This window comes from Euprymna scolopes, chromosome 46 (genome assembly GCF_053919585.1).
Source record: "Euprymna scolopes isolate OS-2025 chromosome 46, ASM5391958v1, whole genome shotgun sequence".
Taxonomy (NCBI): Eukaryota; Metazoa; Mollusca; class Cephalopoda; order Sepiida; family Sepiolidae; genus Euprymna; species Euprymna scolopes.
The window spans coordinates 101,087,789-101,112,843 of NC_136527.1; the positions used below are offsets into that span (position 1 = coordinate 101,087,789).

At 34.1% G+C, this 25,055-nt stretch overlaps 1 protein-coding gene across 1 annotated transcript in view; it reads left to right on the forward strand.

Moving 5' to 3' along the window:
* The window catches only part of LOC145271202 (enolase), a 65,381-nt gene that overhangs the window by 15,590 nt on the left and 24,736 nt on the right, over positions 1–25,055 (forward strand). The window contains exons 2-8 of the mRNA XM_080126767.1: positions 11,510–11,610; positions 13,769–13,864; positions 16,180–16,238; positions 16,832–16,901; positions 18,996–19,063; positions 21,271–21,412; positions 23,780–23,869. Coding sequence (XP_079982893.1) covers positions 11,526–11,610; positions 13,769–13,864; positions 16,180–16,238; positions 16,832–16,901; positions 18,996–19,063; positions 21,271–21,412; positions 23,780–23,869 — 610 coding nt within the window. The 5' untranslated portion in view covers positions 11,510–11,525. The remainder of the gene's footprint in view (positions 1–11,509; positions 11,611–13,768; positions 13,865–16,179; positions 16,239–16,831; positions 16,902–18,995; positions 19,064–21,270; positions 21,413–23,779; positions 23,870–25,055) is intronic.

Genomic DNA, 25,055 nt, shown 5'->3' on the forward strand with positions numbered 1-25,055 from the left:
TTTTTATTCACTTTCCAGATGTCTCGCAGAAGGATGGAAAGTGAATCTCTGGTTTGAGTGGTTTATTCTTGGTCTCATTTCTACACACGTTAGTGCCCCCCACCAAGTGAAGGGGAGAAGACAATTAAGCCGTCCGTCACCCAAGTCCAAACCAAATCTCTCCGATTCAGCTAACCTGATCACGTGACCCTCGCACATCTGATCAGCTAACCCTCACTTCCTGTCAACGTGTCTACGATATAATTTACTCCTCTCTCAATCCATTCTCTAACATCTTATAAATGATTCGTTTTTAAACATAATTATTTATTTTAAAATAAAAAATGTGCAAATGCAATCATTGCTTTTCTTTAAAAAAAAAAAATGCTAACACCCCTCCCACACACACACACACACACACACATCTTTAAATATTTTTCTTCGTAATCGATAATGATGGAAATTGACATATCCAGGTACTGTATCTATGCTGTTCAGGGAACGGATATAAACGAGTAAGAAAATTTTAAAATAAAGGCATGTTGCAGTGCAAGGAGTGACCTCGTTTCAGTGACACATAATCTCCGTTCTAAGTGGGCACACGCACATACACAACTTGAGATTTAATCTGCGATATTTCTTATCAGTTTAAGGTACATAACATTTGATTCAAATCTGAACCAATTGTGAAAAATAAGAATTGGAAGCCTTCAGATAATTTTTTACTTTTAAAATGGGTCGATTTGTTGACGATATTTAAAACGAGAAACTGTTTTAAGTGAGAAAATGCTTGTTTTAAACAAGTTTGAGTTAACTGAACTTTTATACATCGCCACTTCTGTCAAGTATCAAGACCTATTTTCAGTTCTAAGTTTAATTGGATGACCTTGCAAACCTCAATGACCTAAAAGTAATTTTCAATCAGTGCACGTGATTTCCTCCTCCCCTTATTTTTATCTCTCCTGCTCCCCCTCAAAATATTTTAATGGTTCAACTATTGGTCCCCCGATTTATCGGAGAGGGACCTATGTTTTTTTTTTTGTAGTGGCGTCCATTAGTCCAGATGATTGCCATGAGTTTTTCCTGAAGTTTTACCGCAAATTTTATTTCATTAAATAGATGTGCACAGTAAAAAAAATGTTTTTGGCGAAAATTCCCGTTTTGCCCCTAGGGACAAAATAAAAGGTGAAAGTGATCAAAAATGACATGTTTTGCCCGATAACTTTTGCTCCATCCATTAGATTTTTCTGGAACTTGGCCAAGATGTGGAGCCTATTGTTCTTAATATAATTCCAGTATGGGGTGACCCTGGCGAAATTCTGGTTCACGTCCCCAGGGACTTTCAGTGCTAAAAACGCCCCTTTTTGTGGCTCTATTTACGTATTTCTCAACAAAAACTTGATATGTCTGACTATATAGTAGTTTTTAACGGTTAACTCAAATATCCATGTGTTAAGGTCTGAAACTGCACTTTTATCTATTTACACTCAAAAAGGTCCAAAATGACCAAAAATGAAACTTTTTGCCCCATAGCATTTGATCCATCCATTAGATTTTCCTGAAACTTGTCCAAAATGTGAAGGCCATTGTTCTTAATATGGGTGACCCTGGTAAAACTCTGGTTAGCATCCTTCTAGGACTTTTAGGGTTAAAAAAACATGCCTTTTTGGGGCTCTTTTTTTTTCATATTACTCAAAGACTTGATATTTATATCTATATAGTGATTTTCCATGGTGCTGAATTCAAATATACATTTAAGGCATGAAACTGCACTGTTTGTCCATTTTCACTGGAATTCGGCATCCTAGGAGCTTAAAATGGGTCAAATTCCTCAAAATTGCAAAATATGACACTTTCTACCCCATAACTTTTGCCCCATCCATTAAGCTTGTTTAAGTTATATTCCAAATTAAAAAAAAAATTCACAAAGATATTAAAGATGTTTACAGCTTCAAGATTACCTTTATTTTTATGCAACATAAAATTTTATTTTTTTTATTCTATTTTCACCCCAAACAAGGCACAGTGCCACTTTGATGTGGGAGCCTACTATCGGGGATACAAGTTACAGGGATACTATGTAGGGAGTTGAGCAACGAAATGTCCGTTCACATTACACTTGAACTTCTGAATGTCAGTACAGTTGGGAAAGCAGAATCCCAGAAGAGTTCCAAGGTCTAGCAGTTCTGGGGAAGAAACTATTAGAGTAGAAGGCTTTCTTACATCTACGGATCTCTACTGTGTAGTGGTGGGATTTTGCTAATTGTTGGGTGTATTTATGTTGGGGGGGGGGGCTTATAGTTCGTCAGAGCATTCACCATTAAAATACTTGTAGAACAGGCAGAAGGATGCAACGTTTTGTCAATGGGACAGAGGCTGAACCCTAACCAGACAGTTCAGGACCTATCGGGTTGGTGACTCTTTTTTTTTTTTTTTTTTTTTTTTTTTTTTTTTTTAACCCTGTCCAAGAGCGAGAGACTAGTAGCAGATGCAATGAAATCACAAGAGCACATCCATTAAGTACTTCTGTAATATTTAAAATTATTTCCACATCGAATTGTATATTTAGTAATCCAGGGTCGAACACATTAAACGTGTGTGTGTAAAAAAATAAAAAATAAAATAAAATGAAATAAAAGGCTATAATCATTAGAAGTCTCTTCTCTCTCTATGCATCACTAGGTCTTATTAAACTGGTTGCTATGTGCAACTGCCAAGGTCAAAGGTGGTTTAAAAAAAAAAACTGATACAAGGATTCTAGTCGTCTTCTGAAGAGAGAGGGGCGGGGACACTTCTCTTTTTTTTCATTTTATTTCAAAGTTCTCAAAAATAATGGAGAGGGGGGGGGCCTTCCAAGGCTAACAATTGATGTCTATATGAGATACAGATATTCGAATATTCCATTAAAGGTCTCTCAAAAACCGAGTTAGAACATAATTTTCCTTTCGTTCAACCGACCATTTCAATGTTTCTGTTGGTTTTACCAGATTCCAAGACCAGAATTTATCTAGTCTGGTGTTTGCAGTTTTGTGCTTTAAAAAAGGAGGGTGGACCTGTAAATTCACCCTCGTCCGTTCATCTATCCGCACTTTTCTCAATAACTACGCTTTGGAATTTTTTGAAATTTTGCACAAACATTAAACCTGAGTAAAAAAAATAATTTAAAAAAATAACGGATTTTCCAGGGAAAACTTTGGTGCCCCGCCTACCTAGGGGTGCCTTTCGAGATAAAATGACTAAAATTGACACTTTTTGTGCTTATTAAAAAAAATTTGTCTTGCATTTTTATAAAACTTTCTGAAAAGTTGTAACTGATTTCTATATAATTTTGTTTGTCTATACTTTGCGATAACTCCTGGGTGTGCCACAGGGGCTCTTTTAGGGCTAATAAAAACACTCCATTTTTTGGGACTATTTTACCATATTTGTCCAAAATTTTCTGTGTCTGTCTAGTTAGCAGTTTTGCATGGTGCTGAACTCAAATTTAAATGTTATGGGGCAAATACTGAACTTTGTCATTTTTTTTTTTTTTTTTTTTAATATTTAGTCAGGGTTTACTTGTATGGAAAAATTATCCTCATGCCAGGTTGTCCTGACAAACTCCTGTACAGAAAGACGTTAGACACTCAAGGACAGTGTCTAGTAGATATTCAAGTTCTCTCCAGTAGGCATTCAATATATTCTAAGAGTCAAATATGAGCGAACATCAAGTATTGTTGCCACATCTGGAAAGAGGGAACCAAAAATTAAAACTTAGTTGAGCACTTATCCTGAACTTTATTCCAGACTTGACCCTGACATACATCAAATCTATTGCCAAGGAAAAATGGTCGGATCATTCTACCACTCCAAAAAATATCCCACTTCTGGCACAGTTCTCTACTTCAAAGTTCGCCAAAATCAAGTGTTATCCCCTTCATACATAGTTATTCAAATATTCCATTAAATATCCTTTACATCTTGAGTGTTCAGTTGTTTGTTTTTGTTTTACGGCATATCAACCCTTTTCAGGTTATTTAATGCCGAATCTTGTGACTTTTTTTTTTCCTCTCCCCCCCCCCCTAGTCGGTTTCTATTTAACCCATAGTTGAGACCCTAACAGGTACTACCACTCCGGGTCAGAGTGGACCTGGGAGCAATGGCAATTAAAGGGTGGCTCCACACTCCCCAAAGCCCACAAGCTGGGGCCTTACCATCGGATATAGTTTAAGGTCATATCCAGGACTGTTGAGTTGGTAAAGAAATTAAAAATATTAATTTTCATCTCTCAATCGATCGTTTAAATATTTTATAGCACACCTTTCTTGTGGCTTCTTGGTCTTACTGGATTCCGGGACAAGAATTCATCTAGTCTGTTGGAGTATCCAGCTTTGTGCTATTACTTGAATTAATATTGATTAGAGATTCCTTGTGGGTTATCCACACCGAGGAGACCTTATTTGGATCACTAATACTATGTGATTTTTTTAATATTTAGTCAGGGTTTATTTGTAGGAAAAAAAGTATGCTCGTGTCCGGTTGTCTTGACAAACACTTTTCAGAAAGAGACGTTAGACACTCGGGAACGGTGTCTAGTAGGCATTAAAGTTCTCTCCAACTAGGCATTAATGTTCCGTTTTGCATGAAGGCATGTGATGCGCATTTATTTTATAAATTGACTTTCAAAGTAACTTGTTTCCCGCATGTTTACTTTGGATTTCCTATGTGAACTGGAATTGCTATCTCAAATGTTGTACGTTCACTAACCCGGGAACTTTCATCCATTCTTTAACGTGGCCAGACTAAAGTCCTGCGCACATCTCCCTATACTATTCAGACCGTCCTCTGAGGTGATTACATTAAAGACTCCCATTAAACATCCATAATATAATTTTCATATCTTTGTTCGCCATGCAACGCATGGCCTCTATCCTCATTGGCCAGGTTTCGCTTTTTTTTTTTTTTTTTTTTTTTTTAGTGATCACCACTTATCAAGGCCCGGAAGCCACTCAGGGATAAGGGTTATTGCAAGTACATTACGTTAGTGTGGAGATTTGATGGAGTGTTTACTTAAGGGGGCGGTTCATTAGGAATTTGTTAACATTAGACTTGAAGACATCCAAGTTGTAGTCCGGAGGGAAGCAGGCAGACGGAACAGTTCCACAGGCGTGCAGTTCTAAGAAAGAAGCTTTGTTCATGGAATCCGCGTTTTGATTTAGGCACAGATATAGAGTGGGGGAAATTTTTCACAGTGGATTCAGCTAGACGGGTGTTTTTTGTGAAAGATTGGCGAGGGGGGACCAGAGATCGGAGTTCAAACGAGCACCTGCCATGAAAATAACGATAAGATATAGTGGGGGAAATTTTTCACAGTGGATTCTGCTTATACATGCCTTACACTCTTCCCTTGGTTGATGATGGTAACGGTGTGTTGTCATCAAATCGATGTTGCGTCCTTTACCAACGACGTATGTTGTCATTATCTAAAACGTTTTTATGTATTATCCTTAACGAGCCATATATATATATATATATATATATATATAATATATGTGTGTGTGTGTGCTCCCTATCTTAGGTTGAGCATTTGAGAAGTGGATAAACAAATTGCCATTAGCGTATAAAGCAATGCTTTATCCAAATACCTAAGCTCAATTTGTTTACACAATGTTAAAATCTTAATTCACTGCCTGCAAAGCAACAGCCATATGGCGCAACGGTTAGAAGCTTCAATTGTCGTTTGGACGATTAGGTTTTTATCCTGACTTAAGGTAGTTGCTTGTCTAGCCGCACTGATGAGCTGTGAAACAGTACTGTATGTGGATGACATATATTTGTTCTTGATATAACGGGCTATTGTCCTCAGATCCCTTAATGTCTATTTACTGAAAGGTCTGTCACTCGTCTAGGATTTTGGTACGTGCGTGTCAAGCTTATTGTACACGTAACCAAGACATACCTGTCTGTTGCTGACTGCTTCTGGGGGATTCACCAGCCGTTCTTAAGGATAGCCAAAACCTGCAGTAACAAAGACGCTTCAAAACCTGAACTCAAGACGTGTTTTTTATATATATTTTATTTGCTTCCAAACATTCCATCAGCAGAAATGGAGTGACCGACTTTCTTTGGCTTTCGTGGGTTCTATTTTAGACCATTACCTCCCTCATGGACAGACTTTAATTCATCTTGCTCATTCGGCGTCCAAGCTCCAACTCCACCACTCTTAACTCGGTTTACTCAAACCAGAGCATCCAATCCCGCTTGCAAACTTCCGGTGCAAACTGACCAGTCAACAGTTTGATACATGTCAAAATCAGTTACAATTCAAATTCTATTTACTTAGACAGACAAATATAGATAATTATATAGACATATATAATAACTAGGGTTAGGACAACAGCATATTCTTTTCATTGTTTTGACTCTCGAGTGTGTATTTGTTATTTTATATGCTTTTATATAGTGATGTGGTCCTAGGTTGATTGACTGTCTGTTGGAAATACATCTAAGTCAAAACTGAGAATATGCTGTTGTCATAGGCCTAATAACGACATAGATAAACAGATAACTGCTTCTATCCGGCTATTATTTAACATCTGCTTGTAAGAATAATAGATGTTCCCTAAACTTATTCCATGTATTCCTAACTCGTGGGACAACACTAGTACGTGCTCCACCCTGTGCTGCAATGGTATCGCCAAAATAACAAGCTTCTTGGCAACCTTAATAGCTTCACCATGCGGATGTACTTCATCCACATTGGAATTTCCGTTGGTTCTGTCGGTTCTATCATCTCTTGCACTTGATAACAAACTAGTTATTCTCTCCGAGTAATTCCACTGCACGTTTTGTGTTTGATTTTTGTAGAGATACGGTCCGTTTCACACACACAAATGCATAGCACTTTCGGTTTTAAGACATACGTTTTTTTTTTTTTTTTGTTTTTTTTTACACAGTGGTCACCACTTATGAAGACCCGGAAGGCACTCAGGGATAAGGGTTATTGCAAGCACAGTACGTTAGTGTGGAGATTTGATAAAGTGTTTACTTAAGGGGGCGGTTCATTAGGAATTTGTTAACATTGGACTTGAAGACATCCAAGTTGTAGTCAGGTGGGAAGCAGGCAGACGGAATAGTTCCACAGGCGTGCAGTTCTAAGAAAGAAGCTTTGTTCATGGAATCCACGTTTTGATTTAGGCACAGATAAAGAGTGGGGGAAATTTTTCACAGTGGATTCAGCTAGACAGGTGTTTTTCGTGAAAGATTGGCGAGGGGGGGGGGGGACCAGAGATTGGAGTTCAGACGAGCACCTGCCATGGAAATAACGATAAAACAAGGATAGGCTCGCAACGTCTCTTCTGTGGGAGAGGTTGCAGGGTAGAGAAAAGGGCATCCCCAACTAAGCCACGAACCCACTAAGGTTATCGCCCTTGTTGCATGTTTCAGTCGATAGGTGATGATATCAACTTCCTCTTCCGTCTTTATTTGTTTTTTTTTGTTTTTTCTTGTGCATCCGTATAGGATGGATGTGGCACTCGCACATGTCAAGATTTTTTTTTATATACGCACAAACCGATTCAGTAATGAAACGAACGTTTACGTGCTATCCAGCCAAACATTGCGAAGTTATGAATAAACTTTACAATCCATGAATTACTTCGGTAACAAAATAATAAACAAAATATTTAATCGCGGTCCACACGATAGGTAACAACTCGTGAACGCATGCATGCACACACTCTTATTTTTCATCCAAAGCTATTGTCTGTTTAAAAAAAAAAGTATATTCTTTTAAATAAGATACGTATTATATACGTTTGAAGCCAGACCCAACAAGTACAGCCTTTTTATTTTTTTCAACTCTAAAAGTTAAAAAAAAAAAAAAAAAAAAAAACTACGAAGATAGAAAACTAGCAGTGAACATTGGCTGTGAATGCGCGTCTAGAGCGGCGGTCTTTGTCATACGTTTGTCCAAAAAGTAAAGCCTCCTATTTTTGCTTTCTTAACTTACAAAGCTGAAGAGCTACAAAAACGGAAGTGGTACCATAAAAGCGAGCTCCATTTTTTTTGTTGGTTTTTGTTCTCCAAAATTTATTTTTCTACAGTCACCACCATTCTTAATACACTTTTGCCAGGAATTCAATGACGCATATCTGAATTTTGACGAACGTTGATGAAAAGTGTTGCTTTTTAGTCTCACACTGTCAATATCTGCAAGAGAAGTGAAACTTTCAGGTCATGAATGCATAAATTCAGTCATAACAATGCAATTTGCAATCCTTTCTAATTCATTCAAGTGGAAAAAAAAAAGTTAAACTTTTTGAATGCTAAGCTACCCATAAATTGACAAGGTTCTGGGATTCTCTCTCTATTCAAACTGTTTACCACGGAAACAATAAAACTTATCTATTTTTATTGTCTTGCAAATGCGTATTGTGTGACTGTCCTATTTACCTTTGCTATTCCAGCAAAACAACCCGTCACTTGATTGGCTAATATCACACCTAATGATTCTATTGTATCTCTGTGTGTCGTTCGCCCCGCCCCCCCCCCCCCTGTTTAATTCCCAGCCAATTTGACTATTTTTCCTTTTCTCTTTGCTGGCTCATTTGAACGCGTTCAGTGCTTTAGATTGGCAACAAGTACACAATTTGTTAAATGTTTGTTCGTGAACATTTACTGCTTGAATATATTATTTATTTTTTATTTCTTTCTTTATTTATTTTTTTTTTTTTTTTTTACAACCAGAAATGCATGTCCTCTGTGAAAACTCCTGAAGTTCAAAACCTTGGCTATTACGTAGCAGATAACTGTGTCTGTCTGTCTGTCTCACACAACCTCCCAAATAGTCTATTCTCACAGATATAAAAGGCTACTGAAAATTAGGGACCAAACTTATAAGCATGCTAAGCTGAGATATTTGTTCACATTACATTTAATTTTTTGGATGTTGGGTGCAGAGAGGGAATTCTAAAGGCAACAGTATAATAAAAGGAAATCGGAATGTTTACAATTTTCAGTTAGATTTATTTTTTCCCGATTTTATTATAATATTCCATTAGTGTGTGTGTTTGTTTCAAATTTTAGTCATTCAATGGATTTAAAAATTTATGACGCGAAACGTTTAAATTTCAAGTCAAAAGATTTTTATTTTATGTAAGACAAAGAATACACTTGAAATATAACTTCTTATCCTATAGGATTTCGATGCAAGTAATATCTTGTGAAACTTATAATCACAGGTTTCCATACCGGTTGATTGTTAGATAATTTTATTCTGAAGTATATGTATATATATTTCTGTATAAATATATTTTCTTATAATATATACCAATCCTTATTTAAGCTCAATATAATTACAGAGCAATATAGAAAATAATAATAAATGACAAACTATATTCCAAAATTCATGATGTTGACCATCTTATAATTTATTCCTTTTAATTCAGTTGACTTATACAATTCTTGACAGTGTCTGTTTCGTAGCACAAAATCGATCACTTAATTAGATTCACTGATTGATATATCATGCCCGTAATTCATTAGGAGAATTGTATAAGTCAACTGAATTAAAGGAATAAATTATAAGATGGTCAACATCATGAATTTTGGAATATAGTTTTTTGTCATTTATTATCCCTCACATATATATATATATATATATATATATATATATATATATATATATATATATGATTCAGCCAGTCTGATGAGTCGTAGATGGTGAAACACGTGTCTGTGGATAATATTAAGTTATATATATATATATATATATATATATATATATATATATATATATATATATATATATATATATATATATATGCCGCTCCCCATGTGGGTGGGGTACCAAATTGGTTAAAGGGGAAATTATTCCCAACTTTTTTATTTAGGTAAAAAAAAAAAATGCACTTTCATAAATACTTGAAATCATTCAAGATGTATCACAAAACCAAATAATATAATATGATATATATATATATCATATATATATAAAGCAAACGTGTTTGTCTGTACATTTTCCTTCGCATTAACTCTCTTAATTTTCGGTCTACAGACTCGAAATTTGATATACAGGGTACTTAGATTTGGAAATTTTTTGTAATCCATTTTCGGCCAGAAATTTGGTTGTTTAGGGGGTCAAAGTTCAACGATTTGACCTTTGAGAACTCTACCAAACTCCTTCACCAATTTTTAGTCTAAACACTTGAAATTTTAGATGATGAGATTAAGTAAACTTGATGCTTGCAAATTTGTAAAGCTCCGTCAGCTATATTCAGGGATTCAATTTCTCCACTTTGTGATCCAGAAAGACCAGAATCGTTAGAGGTTTACATTATTTTTTTTTTTTTTTTTTTTTTTTTTTTTAACCCCCCCCCCTCCCCTTCGTCCTAGAAGCTCGTTTCTAATTTTGAAAGTCAATTTTCAAATTTAAGTGAATTAACTGCCCTTAAACTACTGCATCATTATGAAGTGAGGTATATATATATAATGAGATAATCGCATTGACACACCAGTTCTTGTCAGATCACCCAAGTTAAGCAACGTTGAGCCTGGTTAGTACCAGATAGGTGACCATCTGGGAATTTTAGGCACTTCATGTGCTCTCCGCTTATCTCGGCATTTGTTTCCAGTCGTCCTGTACTTCACTTGCTACTGGTATTTAACAATGTTTACTTAGGAGAGGTCTGGTTGGAGATTGCGCACCTCGTGTCGCAAAATGTTCACGCGCAGGCACCCCTTCGTGGGTATCCATAGTCTGTCAAAGACTGAAGAACCCTTTGACCTTTACTCCTGATCTGAAACGGAACCCGTACATCAAATCTGTTGCCAAGGTTGCTGGGGAAATGGGTGAATCCTTCTACCACTCCAGTAGATATCTCGCACCTGATGCAATTTTCTACCTATATAAAAGCCAAGTACGTCCAAGGATGAAGTACTGTTGCCACATCTGGGCAGGAGCTGCTAGAAAGAGTTCAAAATAGACTTCGTAGCCTAGTGGGGAGGGGGTGCCCTTTTCTCTTCCCTGCAACCTCTCTCCCTGTCTCTACTTTATCGTTAGATAGGGCAAGTGTCCATCTGAGCTTCGATCCATGAACCCCCCCCCCTTGCCTGACTTTCATGAAAAACATTCGTCTAGTTGAAACCGCTATCAATAATTTCCCCCACTCTTTATCTGTGCCTAAACCTAAACGTAGATTCCATGAACAAAGCTTCTTTCTTAGAACTGCACACCTGTGGAACTCTTTTCTGTTTGCCTGCTTCCCAGCTGACTACAATCTGATTGTCTTCAAGTCCAATGTAAACAAGTTCTTGATGAACCATCCCCCTGGGTAATCCAATTTACAAAATTTCCACTACTTATGTACACTCATTAACCCTTATCCTCGAGTGGCCTCCGGGCCTTAATAAGTGGTGACTCCCCTGTAAAAAAAAAAAAAAATCATTATATAGCTAGGACACACTTTCAAATATTTGCATCGTGATGAAAAAGAAATCAGTAAATTGTAAATGTGAAAAATAATTTTTTTTTTTTTTCTTTTTTTTCTAGTTCCAGATCAATAAAAATGGTTATCAAGAAGGTTCATTCCCGTCAAATCTTTGACAGTCGTGGAAACCCAACTGTCGAGGTTGATTTGTGGACAGACAATGGTAAGTTAAGTTGACCATCATATTTTTTTTATGCGTTTATCCTTTGTCTGAATATTTTAGTTTCATATCTCCTGTTTTTGTTTTTTTTAATTTTTGTTTTTTTTTTTTTTGTTTTTTTTTTCAAATTTTTTTTTGTTTTTTTTACTGACTTAAGTTTCTGCTTGCATTCTTGAATTGAATACGTGTACAGTTTAATCACGACATTAAAAAAATGAAAATATCAAAGGTTATATTGTACATTTCCATTTTGGACTGAAGATCTCCGAGAGAGAGAAAAAAAAAAAAAAAAAAAAAAAAAAATTTCACTTAATTTGATAGAGTATTTTTTTACAGTGGAAAAACGTTTTTCCACAACAGATATCTTGGAATTTTTTAAACACGCCACGATGAGATAACTCCGTTTAAAGCGCCAACACTCCCTCCCCATTTTTAATACTAGCTTTTCTTCCTAAAAATCAGACCTTTTGCTTGGTATCATATCAAGTTTTTTTTTTTTTTTTTTTTTTTTTCACTGTAAAAAAAAAAAAAAATATATATATATATATATATATATATATATACTTGATGAAATTAAGTGAAATTTTTTCCCAGAGAACTTTGTTCCATAATGGATACGTACAATATGACTTTTTTTTTTTTTTTCTTTTTTTTTTTTTTCTTTTTTTTTTGTCATTTTTTTAATGTCTTGATAAAACTGTACACGTGCCGCACATTTCTGAAAAATCTTTAATTTTTATTAAAGTTCAGTTTTAATTGTATGAGGAAGGTTGTTTTGATAACACAAACCAACTTTTATGGCCTTGCGGGATTCTTAAACGTTTTAAATGCTTTGAGTTTGAGCTGCCCAAATTGGACCATTCTCTGTATTCAACTCTACTCCTCTCTAAACCCTAACCCTAACTCTACTCCTCTCTAAACACGTTTTTACAGATCTTTGAGGAAATGGGCAATTCCAGAATTTTTTTTAATACTTTTAAAAGTGTTTGAGATTGTTAGCCGACATTGAAACGGATGAATACCTGTTAAACATTCTGAATGACTTTTTTTTTTTTTTTTTTTTTTTTTTTTTTTTTTTGTAAATTACAAATAAAATGCAATTCTTTCATTTTCTTTCATTTACAGAATGGAACGATAAAAATGTCGCCCTAGAAAAGACAGGATTCTATTTGTTTGAAAACCGGTTTTTTTTTTTTTTTTTTTTTTTTTTTTTTTTTTTTTTTTTTTTGTTGTTGTTGCAGACCATCTACTAGTTGACCAGTTGTGTACAAATCCCAAGAGCGGTAGGAGCCTTCTATCATGTCTGAAAGTGACACAAGATTCAACAAGCTAGATTGGAGATGCGCCACTGTACAACTCCTGGTCTCTACCGATCAGAGTTATGACAACAGGACCCTTGTCAGCACCTTCGAACTGCAAATCCGGACAGTTCAACACTTGCAGGCACAGTTCAACATAGTTTCCAGCCACGATTGTCGTCTTTAGTGTGGTCTCAAGTGAAGGCCACATCATGCCACCTCACATCTTAGAAGTCGGTTTGAAAGTCAACACTAAAGTGTATCGGGATGTGCTGAAGAGTGACTCCTGGTGCAATCAGGTGGCCGCTGGCAGATCCTGTGGTATGGCAGCAGGACTTGGCACCAACCCACAAGTCCAAAGAGACCCAGGCTTGGCTTCAGGAGAAGTGCTACGATTGCCCCCCCCTCCCTCCGCCCAAATGTGAACTCGGTGGACTACATCATTTGGTCATGCGTCAAGAACATCACCAACATGACCTCTCACAACACAACATCAAAGCCAACTTGATCGCTAGTATAGCTTGTAGCAAAGTCCTGCTCCCAGTTCCGGACCCGTATCGAGGCAAGGCACTGATTAAGGCTAAAGGGAGCTACATTGAGTAGATGTCAGCTCTACTAAATATGTTACCTGAAAATTTTTTTTTTTTTTTTTTTTACATTAAAAATTTTTGAACTAAAGCTGTAGTGTCGTTTTCCTTAAGGCAACAAATTTATCGTTCCTCCTTTATAATAAAATGGTTGTTTCTGTATAAAGGTTTGTCATAAAGATTGCAGCGTAGAAATTTTTGAATTAACAGAATGAAATATGAATTGAACTGTTAAAGATGGAATTTGGTGAAATGTTGAATATTTTTCTTTTTAAGGAATGTTTCGTGCTGCAGTCCCTAGTGGTGCCTCAACTGGTATCTATGAGGCTCTAGAGATGAGAGATAAGGATCCTAAACAATATCATGGCAAAAGTAAGTTTTTTTTTTATTATTATCAAGGCCCAGAAGCCACTCGGGGATAAGGGTTATTGCGTGTACCATAATCAATGGGACAGTATCGTAGTAATCGTTAGTATTTGAGATTTGATAAAATGTCTTAAGGGGGCGATTCATCAGGAATTTTGACTTGAAGACATCCAAGTTGTAGTCAGGTGGGAAACAGGGAAACGGAGCAGTTCCACAGGCATGCACTTCTAAGAATGAAGCTTTGTTCATGAAATCTACGTTTTGATTTAGGCACAGATAGTGGGGAAAATTATTGACAGTAGTTTCAGCTAGACGGGTAAGTGAACATGTCTGTGTACATTTCCCTACGCAATAACTCTGTCAATTTTAAGTCTACTGACTCAAAATTTGATATACAGGGTACTGAGATTTGGGAAAATCTTTGTAATCCGTTTTAAGCCAGAAATTTGGCTGTTAAGAGATCAAAGTTCAATGATTTGACCTTTGAGAACTCTACCAAACTCCTCCGCTAATTTTGGGTCTAAACGCTTGAAATTTTAGATGTAGGTTCCTTGGACATGGATCTAACTTAATGAGCCCGAGACAAATTTTAAGGGGTCATAATAGGGGTCAAAGTTAAAAAAAATTGACATTTTTTCCAACATACACCTCCGGGCAACGCCAGGCTGAAATGCTAGTAATTAAAAGATTTTTTTTTTAAATTGGAATTATCTAATTTTAATTCAATTTTCAGTATTTGTATATTGTTTTAATGTTTTTTTTGTTTTTTCAAGAACTCTTTGCTCTCCCCATTGAATAAAAATAATTAAGAATCACTTGTTTGATCAAATTTTTACAAAGAAAATCTATAAGCGAATGAGGTTTTAATGCCTCCCCCTCACATGTTTAAGAATGGCTTTCTAAAATCTTGCAGAAATTTGAATTGGAGCTATCTCTTGTTCCTCCAGACTGTTTTTGAGATTGTCATTCATCATTTAGTGGCAAAATTTTACTTATCTTTGTGTGTAAAAAAAAAAAAAAAAAAAAAAAAAAAAAAATTTTTTGTTTAATTTTGAACAAGTACCAATTTTTATCTTATTTACTTTAATTTTTTTTTTTTTTTTATTTTTATTTTTTTTTTTTTTTATTTTAATTAATCTTCGTCTTGACTTTAGACTGGGATAAAATGTCCTCAACCTGCCAGCTTATTAATATTTTTTATAACTTATGAATATTTTGTAAAACGGTTAACGCAAACAATTTTTAAAATACTAATTTTAAAAAAAAAACTTAATTTTTGATAAAACTTTTGAATCTTATTTAGAACTGAACCCAATTACAAAAATACAGAAATATCTTTGATGTACGCACCTGTCATGGAATGAAGATGTCACATTCTAAAAATTATGTAAATCATATATTTTTAAATTTAAGAAAATGAAATTTATGGCAAGCTTAGTGGGACAGGCAGTAGCAGGTTAATCTTTTTTTTTTTTTTTTTTTTTTTTTTTTTTTTTTAACTTTAAAAAAAACTGTCACTCATCAAGGCCAAGAGGCCACTCGAGGATAAGGGTTAAAGAGTGTACTGTAGAAATTGGGCAATAAAGTAATCATTAGTAATGGAAATTAGTTAAATTTGTTAACTTATATGAAACTGCTCATCAAAAACTTGTTTACGTTAGACTTGAAGACAACCATATTGTAGTCAGCTGGAAAGCAGGAAAACGGAAGACAATTCCACAGTCGTGCAGTTCTAAGAAAGAAGCTTTGTTCATGGAATCTACGTTTAGGTTTAGCCACAGATAAAGAGTGGGGGGAATTGTTGATAGTGATTTCAACTAAATGAGTGTTTCTTTTGAAAGTTTGGCGGGGGGGGGGGCTATAGATTGAAGCTCAATCGAACACTTTCCATGAAAATAATGATAAAGCAGAAACAAACTCGCAACATCTCTTCTGTGAGATAGAGGTTGCAGCAAAGAGAAAAGGACATCCCCTACGAGGCTACAAAGTCTATAGTGGGGGAAATTATTGATAGTGTTTCCTGCTAGACAGGTGTTTCTTGTGAAAGTTTGGTGAGGCGGGTGGGGGGGGCATAGATTGAAGCTCAGTCGAGCACTTGCCATGAAAATAACGATAAAGTAGAGATGAACTCGCAACATCTGTGAGAAAGAGGTTGCAGGGAAGAGAAAAGGGCACCCCCCCCCTACGAGTCTATGAAGTCTATTTTGAACTCTGTCAAGGCAAGATAAGTCCTTTCTAGCAGCTCCTGCCCAGATATGTAATTCTAAATATGTTAGTCTTATGTTACATTTAATTTCATTTGAATTTTTCTTTATTTTCAGGTGTGTTTAATGCTGTTGGCAATGTAAACAAAGTTATTGCACCTGCTCTTGTTGGGAAGGTAGGTTACAATTTCACATTTAGTGAAAATCCCTGCAAAATATTTATATTAAAAAACCCCATTTTTTTTTTTTTTTTTTTCAAACCAACTAAGTTTGAGAATGTAGGGTTTTTTTTTTTTTTTTTTTTTTTTTTTTTTTTTTAGCCATGTCGATAGCTTCTGAAAAGGACTAAAAATTTTGTTTTGATACACGCAGAGGTGGAGGTCTGTGATGTGATGTAACGTTCAATTTCTTTTAAAATATGTATATTTATTTGCATGTTTTGGTTAATGTAACTTTCAAATTTATGATACTCCTTTTCCCCCTCCCCCCTCTTATGATACTCCTTTTCCCACTCCCCCTCTTATGATACTCCTTTTCCCACTCCCCCTCTTATGATACTCCTTTTCCCACTCCCCCTCTTATGATACTCCTTTTCCCACTCCCCCTCTTATGATACTCCTTCCCCCCCCTCTTATGCTACTCCTTTCCCCTCTGTTACGGTACTCCTTATTTCTCCCCCCCCCCTCTTACGGTACTACTTATTTTCCCCCCTCTCTTACGGTACTCCTTTTTTATGTATATTGTCAAAGGTTTCATTTTCTGTTCACAGAACATGGACGAAAAGGATCAAACAGCAGTTGATAAGTTTCTCCTTGAACTTGATGGCACAGAAAACAAAAGTAAGAAGTTTTTCCTTTTTATGGTAGTTGCTCAACAGAGCTTCCATTGAAAACTCATCCGTTACTAAGAAACTCATTTAGTTGCACAACTGTCAATTTACTTTAGTCTTTATCTCTCTGCCTAAAAAAACTCCACAAAATTCCATGAGCAAAGTTTCTTTTCTGATTTACCCATCTGTGGAACACAATACTACAGGGCTACTTTTCAGTTGACTACAACATGGTCACTTTACAATCAAATGTAAACAAGTTCTCCTTAAGCAGTCTTTTCAAATAATTAAACTCTATTCAAGTTCCACCATTAATACAGTGTTATAACACCAGTCACCATAAACGCGGTAACCCTTATCTCCGAATACCATTGTGATAATCTCCCCTTCCTTCCCTTTAGTAAAAAACATTTCTGAAGAATGCTGGCATCACAATTGGGAAAATAGATTTATTCTATTATGAAATAAACTTTATGATGCAAGTACGGTAGAACCACGTGATACGGTGGCCCTGGGATACTCTGACCCGGAGTGGTAGTACCTGTTAGTCTCAACTATGGGTTAAATAGAAAAAAAACAAATATATTCTATTAAGAAACTTCTCAAAATTCACTGGATTCGGCATTAAATAACCTGAAAAGGGTTGATATGTCGTAAAACAAACGGCCAACAACTTTCATGGTTTGTGATCATTGTAATATTGTTTGTGGAAAAAATTGTTTGTATTACAATTTTTATTTCTTTTTATATAAATAATTTTAGAAAATTGTTACCGCTTAAAAAAAAAAAAAAAAAAAAAAAAAATTTTTAACGCAACCTTAAAATAGCACTTGTTTGTATGATTGGAATTTTATTACAATTAAAAAAAAATATTTATTTTTTTTTAATAAATGTTAGTCTTTCTGTTTGTTTGTTCTTTTCTTTTTCCTTTTCTTTTTCCTTTTTCTTTTCTATCCTTTTTTCTTTTCTTTTTTTCTTTTTTCTTTCTTTTTCTCTTTTTCTTTCTTTCTCTTTTTCTTTCTTTCTCTTTTTCTTTCTTTCTCTTTTTCTTTCTTTCTCTTTTTTCTTTCTTTCTCTTTTTTCTTTCTTTCTCTTTTTTCTTTCTTTCTCTTTTTTCTTTTCTCTTTTTTCTTTTCTCTTTTTTCTTTTCTCTTTTTTCTTTTCTCTTTTTTTCTTTTCTCTTTTCTTTTCTCTTTTTTTCTTTTCTCTTTTCTTTTCTCTTTTTTTCTTTTCTCTTTTTTTCTTTTCTCTTTTTTTCTTTTCTCTCTTTTTTTCTTTTCTCTTTTTTTCTTTTCTCTCTTTTTTTCTTTCTCTCTTTTTTTCTTTCTCTCTTTTTTTCTTTCTCTCTTTTTTTCTTTCTCTCTTTTTTTCTTTCTCTCTTTTTTTCTTTCTCTCTTTTTTTCTTTCTCTCTTTTTTTCTTTCTCTCTTTTTTTCTTTCTCTCTTTTTTTCTTTCTTTCTCTTTTTCTTTCTTTCTCTTTTTCTTTCTTTCTCTTTTTCTTTCTTTCTCTTTTTCTTTCTTTCTCTTTTTTCTTTCTTTCTCTTTTTTCTTTCTTTCTCTTTTTTCTTTCTTTCTCTTTTTTCTTTCTTTCTCTTTTTTCTTTCTTTCTCTTTTTTCTTTCTTTCTCTTTTTTCTTTCTTTCTCTTTTTTCTTTCTTTCTCTTTTTTCTTTTTCTTTCTCTTTTTTCTTTTTCTTTCTCTTTTTTCTTTTTCTTTCTCTTTTTTCTTTTTCTTTCTCTTTTTTCTTTTTCTTTCTCTTTTTTCTTTTTCTTTCTCTTTTTTCTTTTTCTTTCTCTTTTTTCTTTTTCTTTCTCTTTTTTCTTTTTCTTTCTTTTTTCTTTTTCTTTCTTTTTTCTTTTTCTTTCTTTTTTCTTTTTCTTTCTTTTTTCTTTTTCTTTCTTTTTTCTTTTTCTTTCTTTTTTCTTTTTCTTTCTTTTTTCTTTTTCTTTCTTTTTTCTTTTTCTTTCTTTTTTCTTTTTCTTTCTTTTTTCTTTTTCTTTCTTTTTTCTTTTTCTTTCTTTTTTCTTTTTTTTCATTTTCTTTCTATCTCTATTCTTTGATTGGTTTTATATACTTAAACTTTCTAAATTTTTTTTTTTTTCTAGACAAGCTTGGCGCAAACGCCATTCTTGGAGTGTCTCTTGCTGTCTGCAAAGCTGGTGCTGCTGCTAAGGTAACAATTTTTTCATCAACAGCAACTAGGTCATAAAAAATCCTCATAAGAATTGAAATTTTATCCATTCCAATCACTATTTTCAATTCTCTGATAATATTCTTGATTCAACTGTCAATCTCTTATAAATCCTTATCCTTGAGTAGCTGTTGGCCTTGATAAGTGATGTTTGCTTAAGAAAAAAATATTTCCAAAAAAAATAATTCCTCTGCTTTGTGAAATTTTTGCTGACCCTAAGGTAAAAAAATTATACCTATTAACTAGGGCTAGGACAACAGCATATTCTTTTCATTTTTGACTCTCGAGAACCACATCACTCAATCTAAAAACATTGAGAGATATATATATATATATATATATATATCTAAAAACATTGAGATATTTATATATATATATATATATATATATATATATACATATATATTACTCGAAAGTCAAAATAATGAAAAGAATATTCTCTCGTCAGTCTTACTATTAAGCCAGCAAGTTGTATATCGGTCCTTCTATTTTAAACGAACAAAAATCAAAATATTGAATTCCAAATAAAACAAATGGTACCTGTAGTATTGTCGTGTCACAAATAGTAACATATCCAAAAATTGTGAAAAACGATAAGGTAGAAAAATAATTAATGAAAAAGTTTTCAATAGAATTTTTGAAATTTTGAATTGGATTCATTACGTAAGTAATAGATAATTGTGACATAATTATCTCCCCCCCCCCTATCAAATTTTTTTTTTTTTTTTTAATAGGTTATAATATAGCGATTTTGCTTTATTTAAAAAAAAAAAAAAAAAAAATGGCACTTGTACAGTTTAATCAAGACATTAAAAAATGAAAATATCAAAAAGTTTATATTACACGTATCCGTTATGGAATGAAGTTCTCCGGAAAAAAATTTCGCTTTATTTCAGCAAGTAGTTTTTTTATGATACCAACCAAAAGTTTGATTTTTAGGAAGAAAAACTAGTTATTCAAGATGGGGAGGGAGTGTCATCGCTTTAACTAGAGTTATCTTCCCCCGTGGCGTGTTCTACAATTCAAACAAAAGTTAAAAACAAATCCAAGATGTCTGCCTTCAACATGCTCTCATAAAAATGTGTTTTTCTGCCATAAAAAAAAAACTACTCTATCAAATTAAGTGAAAATTTTTTTTTTTTTTTTTTTTTTTTTTTTTTTTTTTTTTTTTTTTTTTTTTTTTTTTGAGATCTTCAGTCCAAAACGGATTCGTGCAATATAACCTTTTTTTTCGATATTTTCATTTTTTAATGTCTTGATTGAACTGTACAGGTGTCAAACCTTTTAATTTTCTACTTTATCGTTTTTCATAGTTTTTGGATATGTTACTATTTGTACTATGACAATTATGTAGGTACCACTTGTTTTACTTTAAATTCAGTATTTCGGCTTCATTCAATATACAAACACCCATATATCATTACTTGACTAAAAAAAATATGGTATTGCAATATAACATTCTAGCACTACTTTGTATTTTTTTTTTTTTTGTCAATTGTTTATTTTTTAAAATTGTTTTAATACCAACTTTAATTAAATAAGATAAAGATGTATCACGCAAAACCAATTGTGCAAACACAAACTAAAGACTTCCAGTCGCAAGCAAACAAGGGCAAATAACTCTCATACTAGAGTTGTCGCCCCTGCTTGTTAATTTCAATAACGGAATGCGGCACTTGTATACTTTAATCAAGACATTAAAAAATGAAAATATCGGAAAAAGGTTATATTGTACATATCCGTTATGAACTGAAGATCTCCCCCAAAAAAATTCACTTAATTTGATAGAGTAGGTTTTTTTTTTTTTTAACAGCGGAAAAACTCATTTTTATGAGAGCGCGTTGAATTTTTCTTAAATTTTGTTTGGAGTTTAGAAGGGCCACGGGGAGATAACTCCAGTTAAAGCGCCAACACTCCCTCTCCATCTTTTATTCTAGCTTCTCTTCCTAAAAACCGAACCCTTTTACTTAGTATCATAAATTGTTTTTTCGCTGTAAAACAAAAACTACATGATGAAATTAAGTGAAATTTTTTTTTTTTTTTTCAGAGAACTTCATTCCATAACGGATACATACAATTTAAACTTTTTTTTCAATATTTTCATTTTTTGATGTCTTGATGAAACTATACAAGTACCCAGAATACTGGTGTAGTTTAATCTTTTCTTTCCAAACTTTTTTTTCTTCTAGGGTGTTCCATTATACCGCCACATTGCTGATTTAGCTGGAAACAAGGAGGTCATCCTCCCCGTGCCTGCCTTCAATGTCATTAACGGTGGTAGCCATGCTGGTAATAAGCTGGCCATGCAGGAGTTTATGATTCTTCCAACCGGTAAATTTCCTCTTTTTCGTCTCTGGGTTCTTGTCCAGAGTTCCCCCATCCGTTCCATTTAAAACAAAAATTATTAAAAATCTATAAGATGTACTTACTTGTACTTGAAACGACATTCACCCTGGAGGAGTTGAGTCGGCTTCATGAAGATGCACATCTCGTATCGCTGCGGCCCAAGCCCGGCGATCGGAGGCAAGATCCCGAGTGAGCAACGGCCAGTCACGTCTCCAACGAGACAGGCCATAGATGAGCATGTAGCTGTGACGAAATGAAAACTTCATACTCCTAAAATCATAAATTATTCAAGTTTAATCTTGAAATAAGAAAATCAAATTTTGGAGTAACCAAGGAGTAGTCCTCTTGTACACTTTCAAAACTAGATCCCACTTGTGCCCCCACGACGTGTGCACCCTCGACAAACCCGACAGGCTGCTAAATCCCACCCCCACACTGTAGAGATCCCTAGATGTAAAAGATCTTTTTACTCCAATAGTTTCTTCCCCGGAACCGCAAGACTCTGGAATTCCATTCCAGGTCCCTGCTTCCCCAACAGTACTGACGTGCAGAAGTTCAAGTGTAACGTGAACCGACACCTTGCTGCCCAAATCCCTACATAGTACCCCAGTAGTTGTTTCCCCTGATAGTAGCCCCCTACACCAAAGTGGCAATTTGCCTTGTTTGGGGTGAAAATGTAATAAAAAAAAAATAAAAAAATAAAAAAACTATAAATGTGAACAAGTTCTTGTTGAGCTGTCCTTAAAAAATCAAGGCCGATGGCCATTAGTTGCGTGCTCTCGTGTAATGAATGCGTGAATGTAGGATTGACATGAAATTCTTAAAGATAACCTAAAATGACCGAAAAATCGGCTGAAATGACTTAAATAAAAAGTAAATGACTTAGAATGACTTTAATGAACTTAAGGATGAATCGAATGACCTTAAGAATGACTTGAATGCTTAAAAAAATAACTGGAATCCTTCAAAAACAACTTGAATAATCTGGAGAATGACTTGAATGGCTTTGAGACTGACTGGTTATAAAGTGGGTGATCATTTTACATTAAATTAATACAGAAAAGTGATCCCCCACTTTATATCACAAAGTTACAAACGCAAGTACAGCATGTAAGAACAGATGGTATTTATTTGCTCCCCCACCGAGCAAATTAGGCACAAGGCCGATTTTTAATGTGAGGAGTGAAGGGAGGGGGAAGGGAAAAAGGGGACCAGCTCCCGAGAGGTGGGAAATGGGAGCTGGTTAAAGGTCAGGCATGTGGGGTTGCCCCCACATCTGGTCTTTGCTAGTCAAAGCTTGCAGTATCTGCCGGAACAGATACTACACTTTGATCCCGGCCCGAAGGCCAAGAACAGCTCAAAAAGCTATGAACAGATACTACACTTTGATGGTATTTATTTGCTCCCCCACCGAGCAAATTAGGCACAAGGCCGATTTTTAATGTGAGGAGTGAAGGGAGGGGGAAGGGAAAAAGGGGACCAGCTTCCGAGAGGTGGGAAATGGGAGCTGGTTAAAGGTCAGGCATGTGGGGTTGCCCCCACATCTGGTCTTTGCTAGTCAAAGCTTGCAGTATCTGCCGGAACAGATACTACACTTTGATCTTTGCCAAAAGGCCAAAAAAAGTTTAAAAAGCCAAGAACAGCATCTATTAACAGACATTTGATCTTAACCAAAAAGGCCAAGCACAAAAGTGTTACAGACAGACCAACCGACTGAGCGACTTATAGAGTCGCTTGCACGCAACTAAAAGGGGAGATAGCTCAACAATAATTCAAACTTGTGAGATTTGTAATGCCCATGCATTCATATTAATCACTTTAAAATGATTTTCTGTATGAAATTAAACTAAATGATCAATTTTCCTAAATTTTAAGTAGTTAAAACCTTCCCCACTCCATGTTAAAAATATTTTAAATTTTAGTATGATTTTTAGAAACTCATTTTAAACATGGGAGGTGGCTTTAACTATTCTATTTCTACACCATCTTATCGCCCAATTGTCAACATTCAAATAGCAATATCTCCAACAAGTGGATTTGTTTGCAAAAAATATATGCAGACATCATTTATATAACTTTTTCAACAGTAATTTGTAAATATTTCGAAATTTACTCTTATTTTAACAGAATCTTAAACTTAAAACAGAATTAATTTCAAAAGGATGTAGAAATCACTGAATTTCCAGAGGGTGGGAAAGGGGTCCTACAGATTTCCTTTTGAAATTTTGTTGAGAAAAAAAACACAGAAAACCGGATATGATTTAGTTGTAAGCAATCTTTGTATTGGAAAACTAGGTATTAGGATATTTTTTTTTTTTTTTTTTAATCTTGATTCCCTTTTTCTTTTGAAAGGGGCCAAGAGTTTTACAGAGGCCATGAGAATGGGTACTGAAGTTTACCATCATTTAAAAGCAGTCATCAAGAAAAAATATGGTCAAGATGGTGAGTTTGTTTTTTTTTTGTTTGTTGTTTGTTTTTTTTTTGTTTGTTGTTTGTTTTTTTTTTGTTTGTTTGTTTGTTTTTTTTGTTTGTTTGTTTGTTTTTGTTTGTTTGTTGTTTGTTTGTTTTTTTTTGTTTTTTTTTGTTTGTTGTTTGTTTTTTTTGTTTTTTTTTGTTTGTTGTTTGTTTGTTTTTTTTTGTTTTTTTTTGTTTGTTGTTTGTTTTTTTTTTCTTTTGTTTTTTTGTTTGTTTTTAATATGGTCAAGATGGTGAGTTTTCTTTGCAAGTTTTTGTTTGTTTGTTTGTTTGTCTGTTTGCTTGGTTGCTTGGTGTTTATTTGGTGACTTCACTAAATATGGAAAATGAAGATTTAATAAAAAGTAATTTTCTCCGGAGTTTATAATGAAATGATTTAAAAACGAAATAAACGGGTTCATACTAAAACAATCGCTTGGTACAAGAGTGACAAGAAAAAAATGTCATTTTACTTTGCTACACTTTAACATTGTAGATCTTTTTGTATTTTGTTCGGTGTTTGTTGTTTTTCTGGATCTGATCTCCAAAACTTTACATTGATAATAACTTTTTTAAACCTTTATGCAAATTGTAAAAAGTGCCTTTTGAAAAAAATTATGGTATTAAAAATTTGATTAGAAATCTTAGATCCAATTAATTGAAAATAAACTTTTACTCATCACCAAGATCCTCACAAGCTTGAAAAATCCTCAAATTTTTACTTGAAAAGGCCCGATTTCTATTACCTTGAAAAATCATTTAAAATGTCTTAAATAGTTTATGTCCAGTAAAAATGTGTATTGCAATATGAAAAACTGAAAATACTATCAAATTATTTAAGTATTAAAAAAAATCATTTCAATATTTTTTAAATATTGAAAATAAAATAGAAAAAAAATTGTTCTGAAATCACATAAAGGCTTATTAGATTTGAAAATTATAAAGTAGAATTTTAATTGAAAATTATAAAGTAGAATTTTAATTGAAAATTCTACTTTATAATTTTAATTGAAAATATTAATTCTAAATTTAAAAAGTTTAGTTTCGTTGTGAATGCGGTATTGTAATAAATTCATCTAGTGTAGGGAATAGACCACGTGGATAACTCCCTCCCCATACCATTTATGGCCTCATGCCACATAATCTATAATATAAATCTCACCTGTCTGTTTAA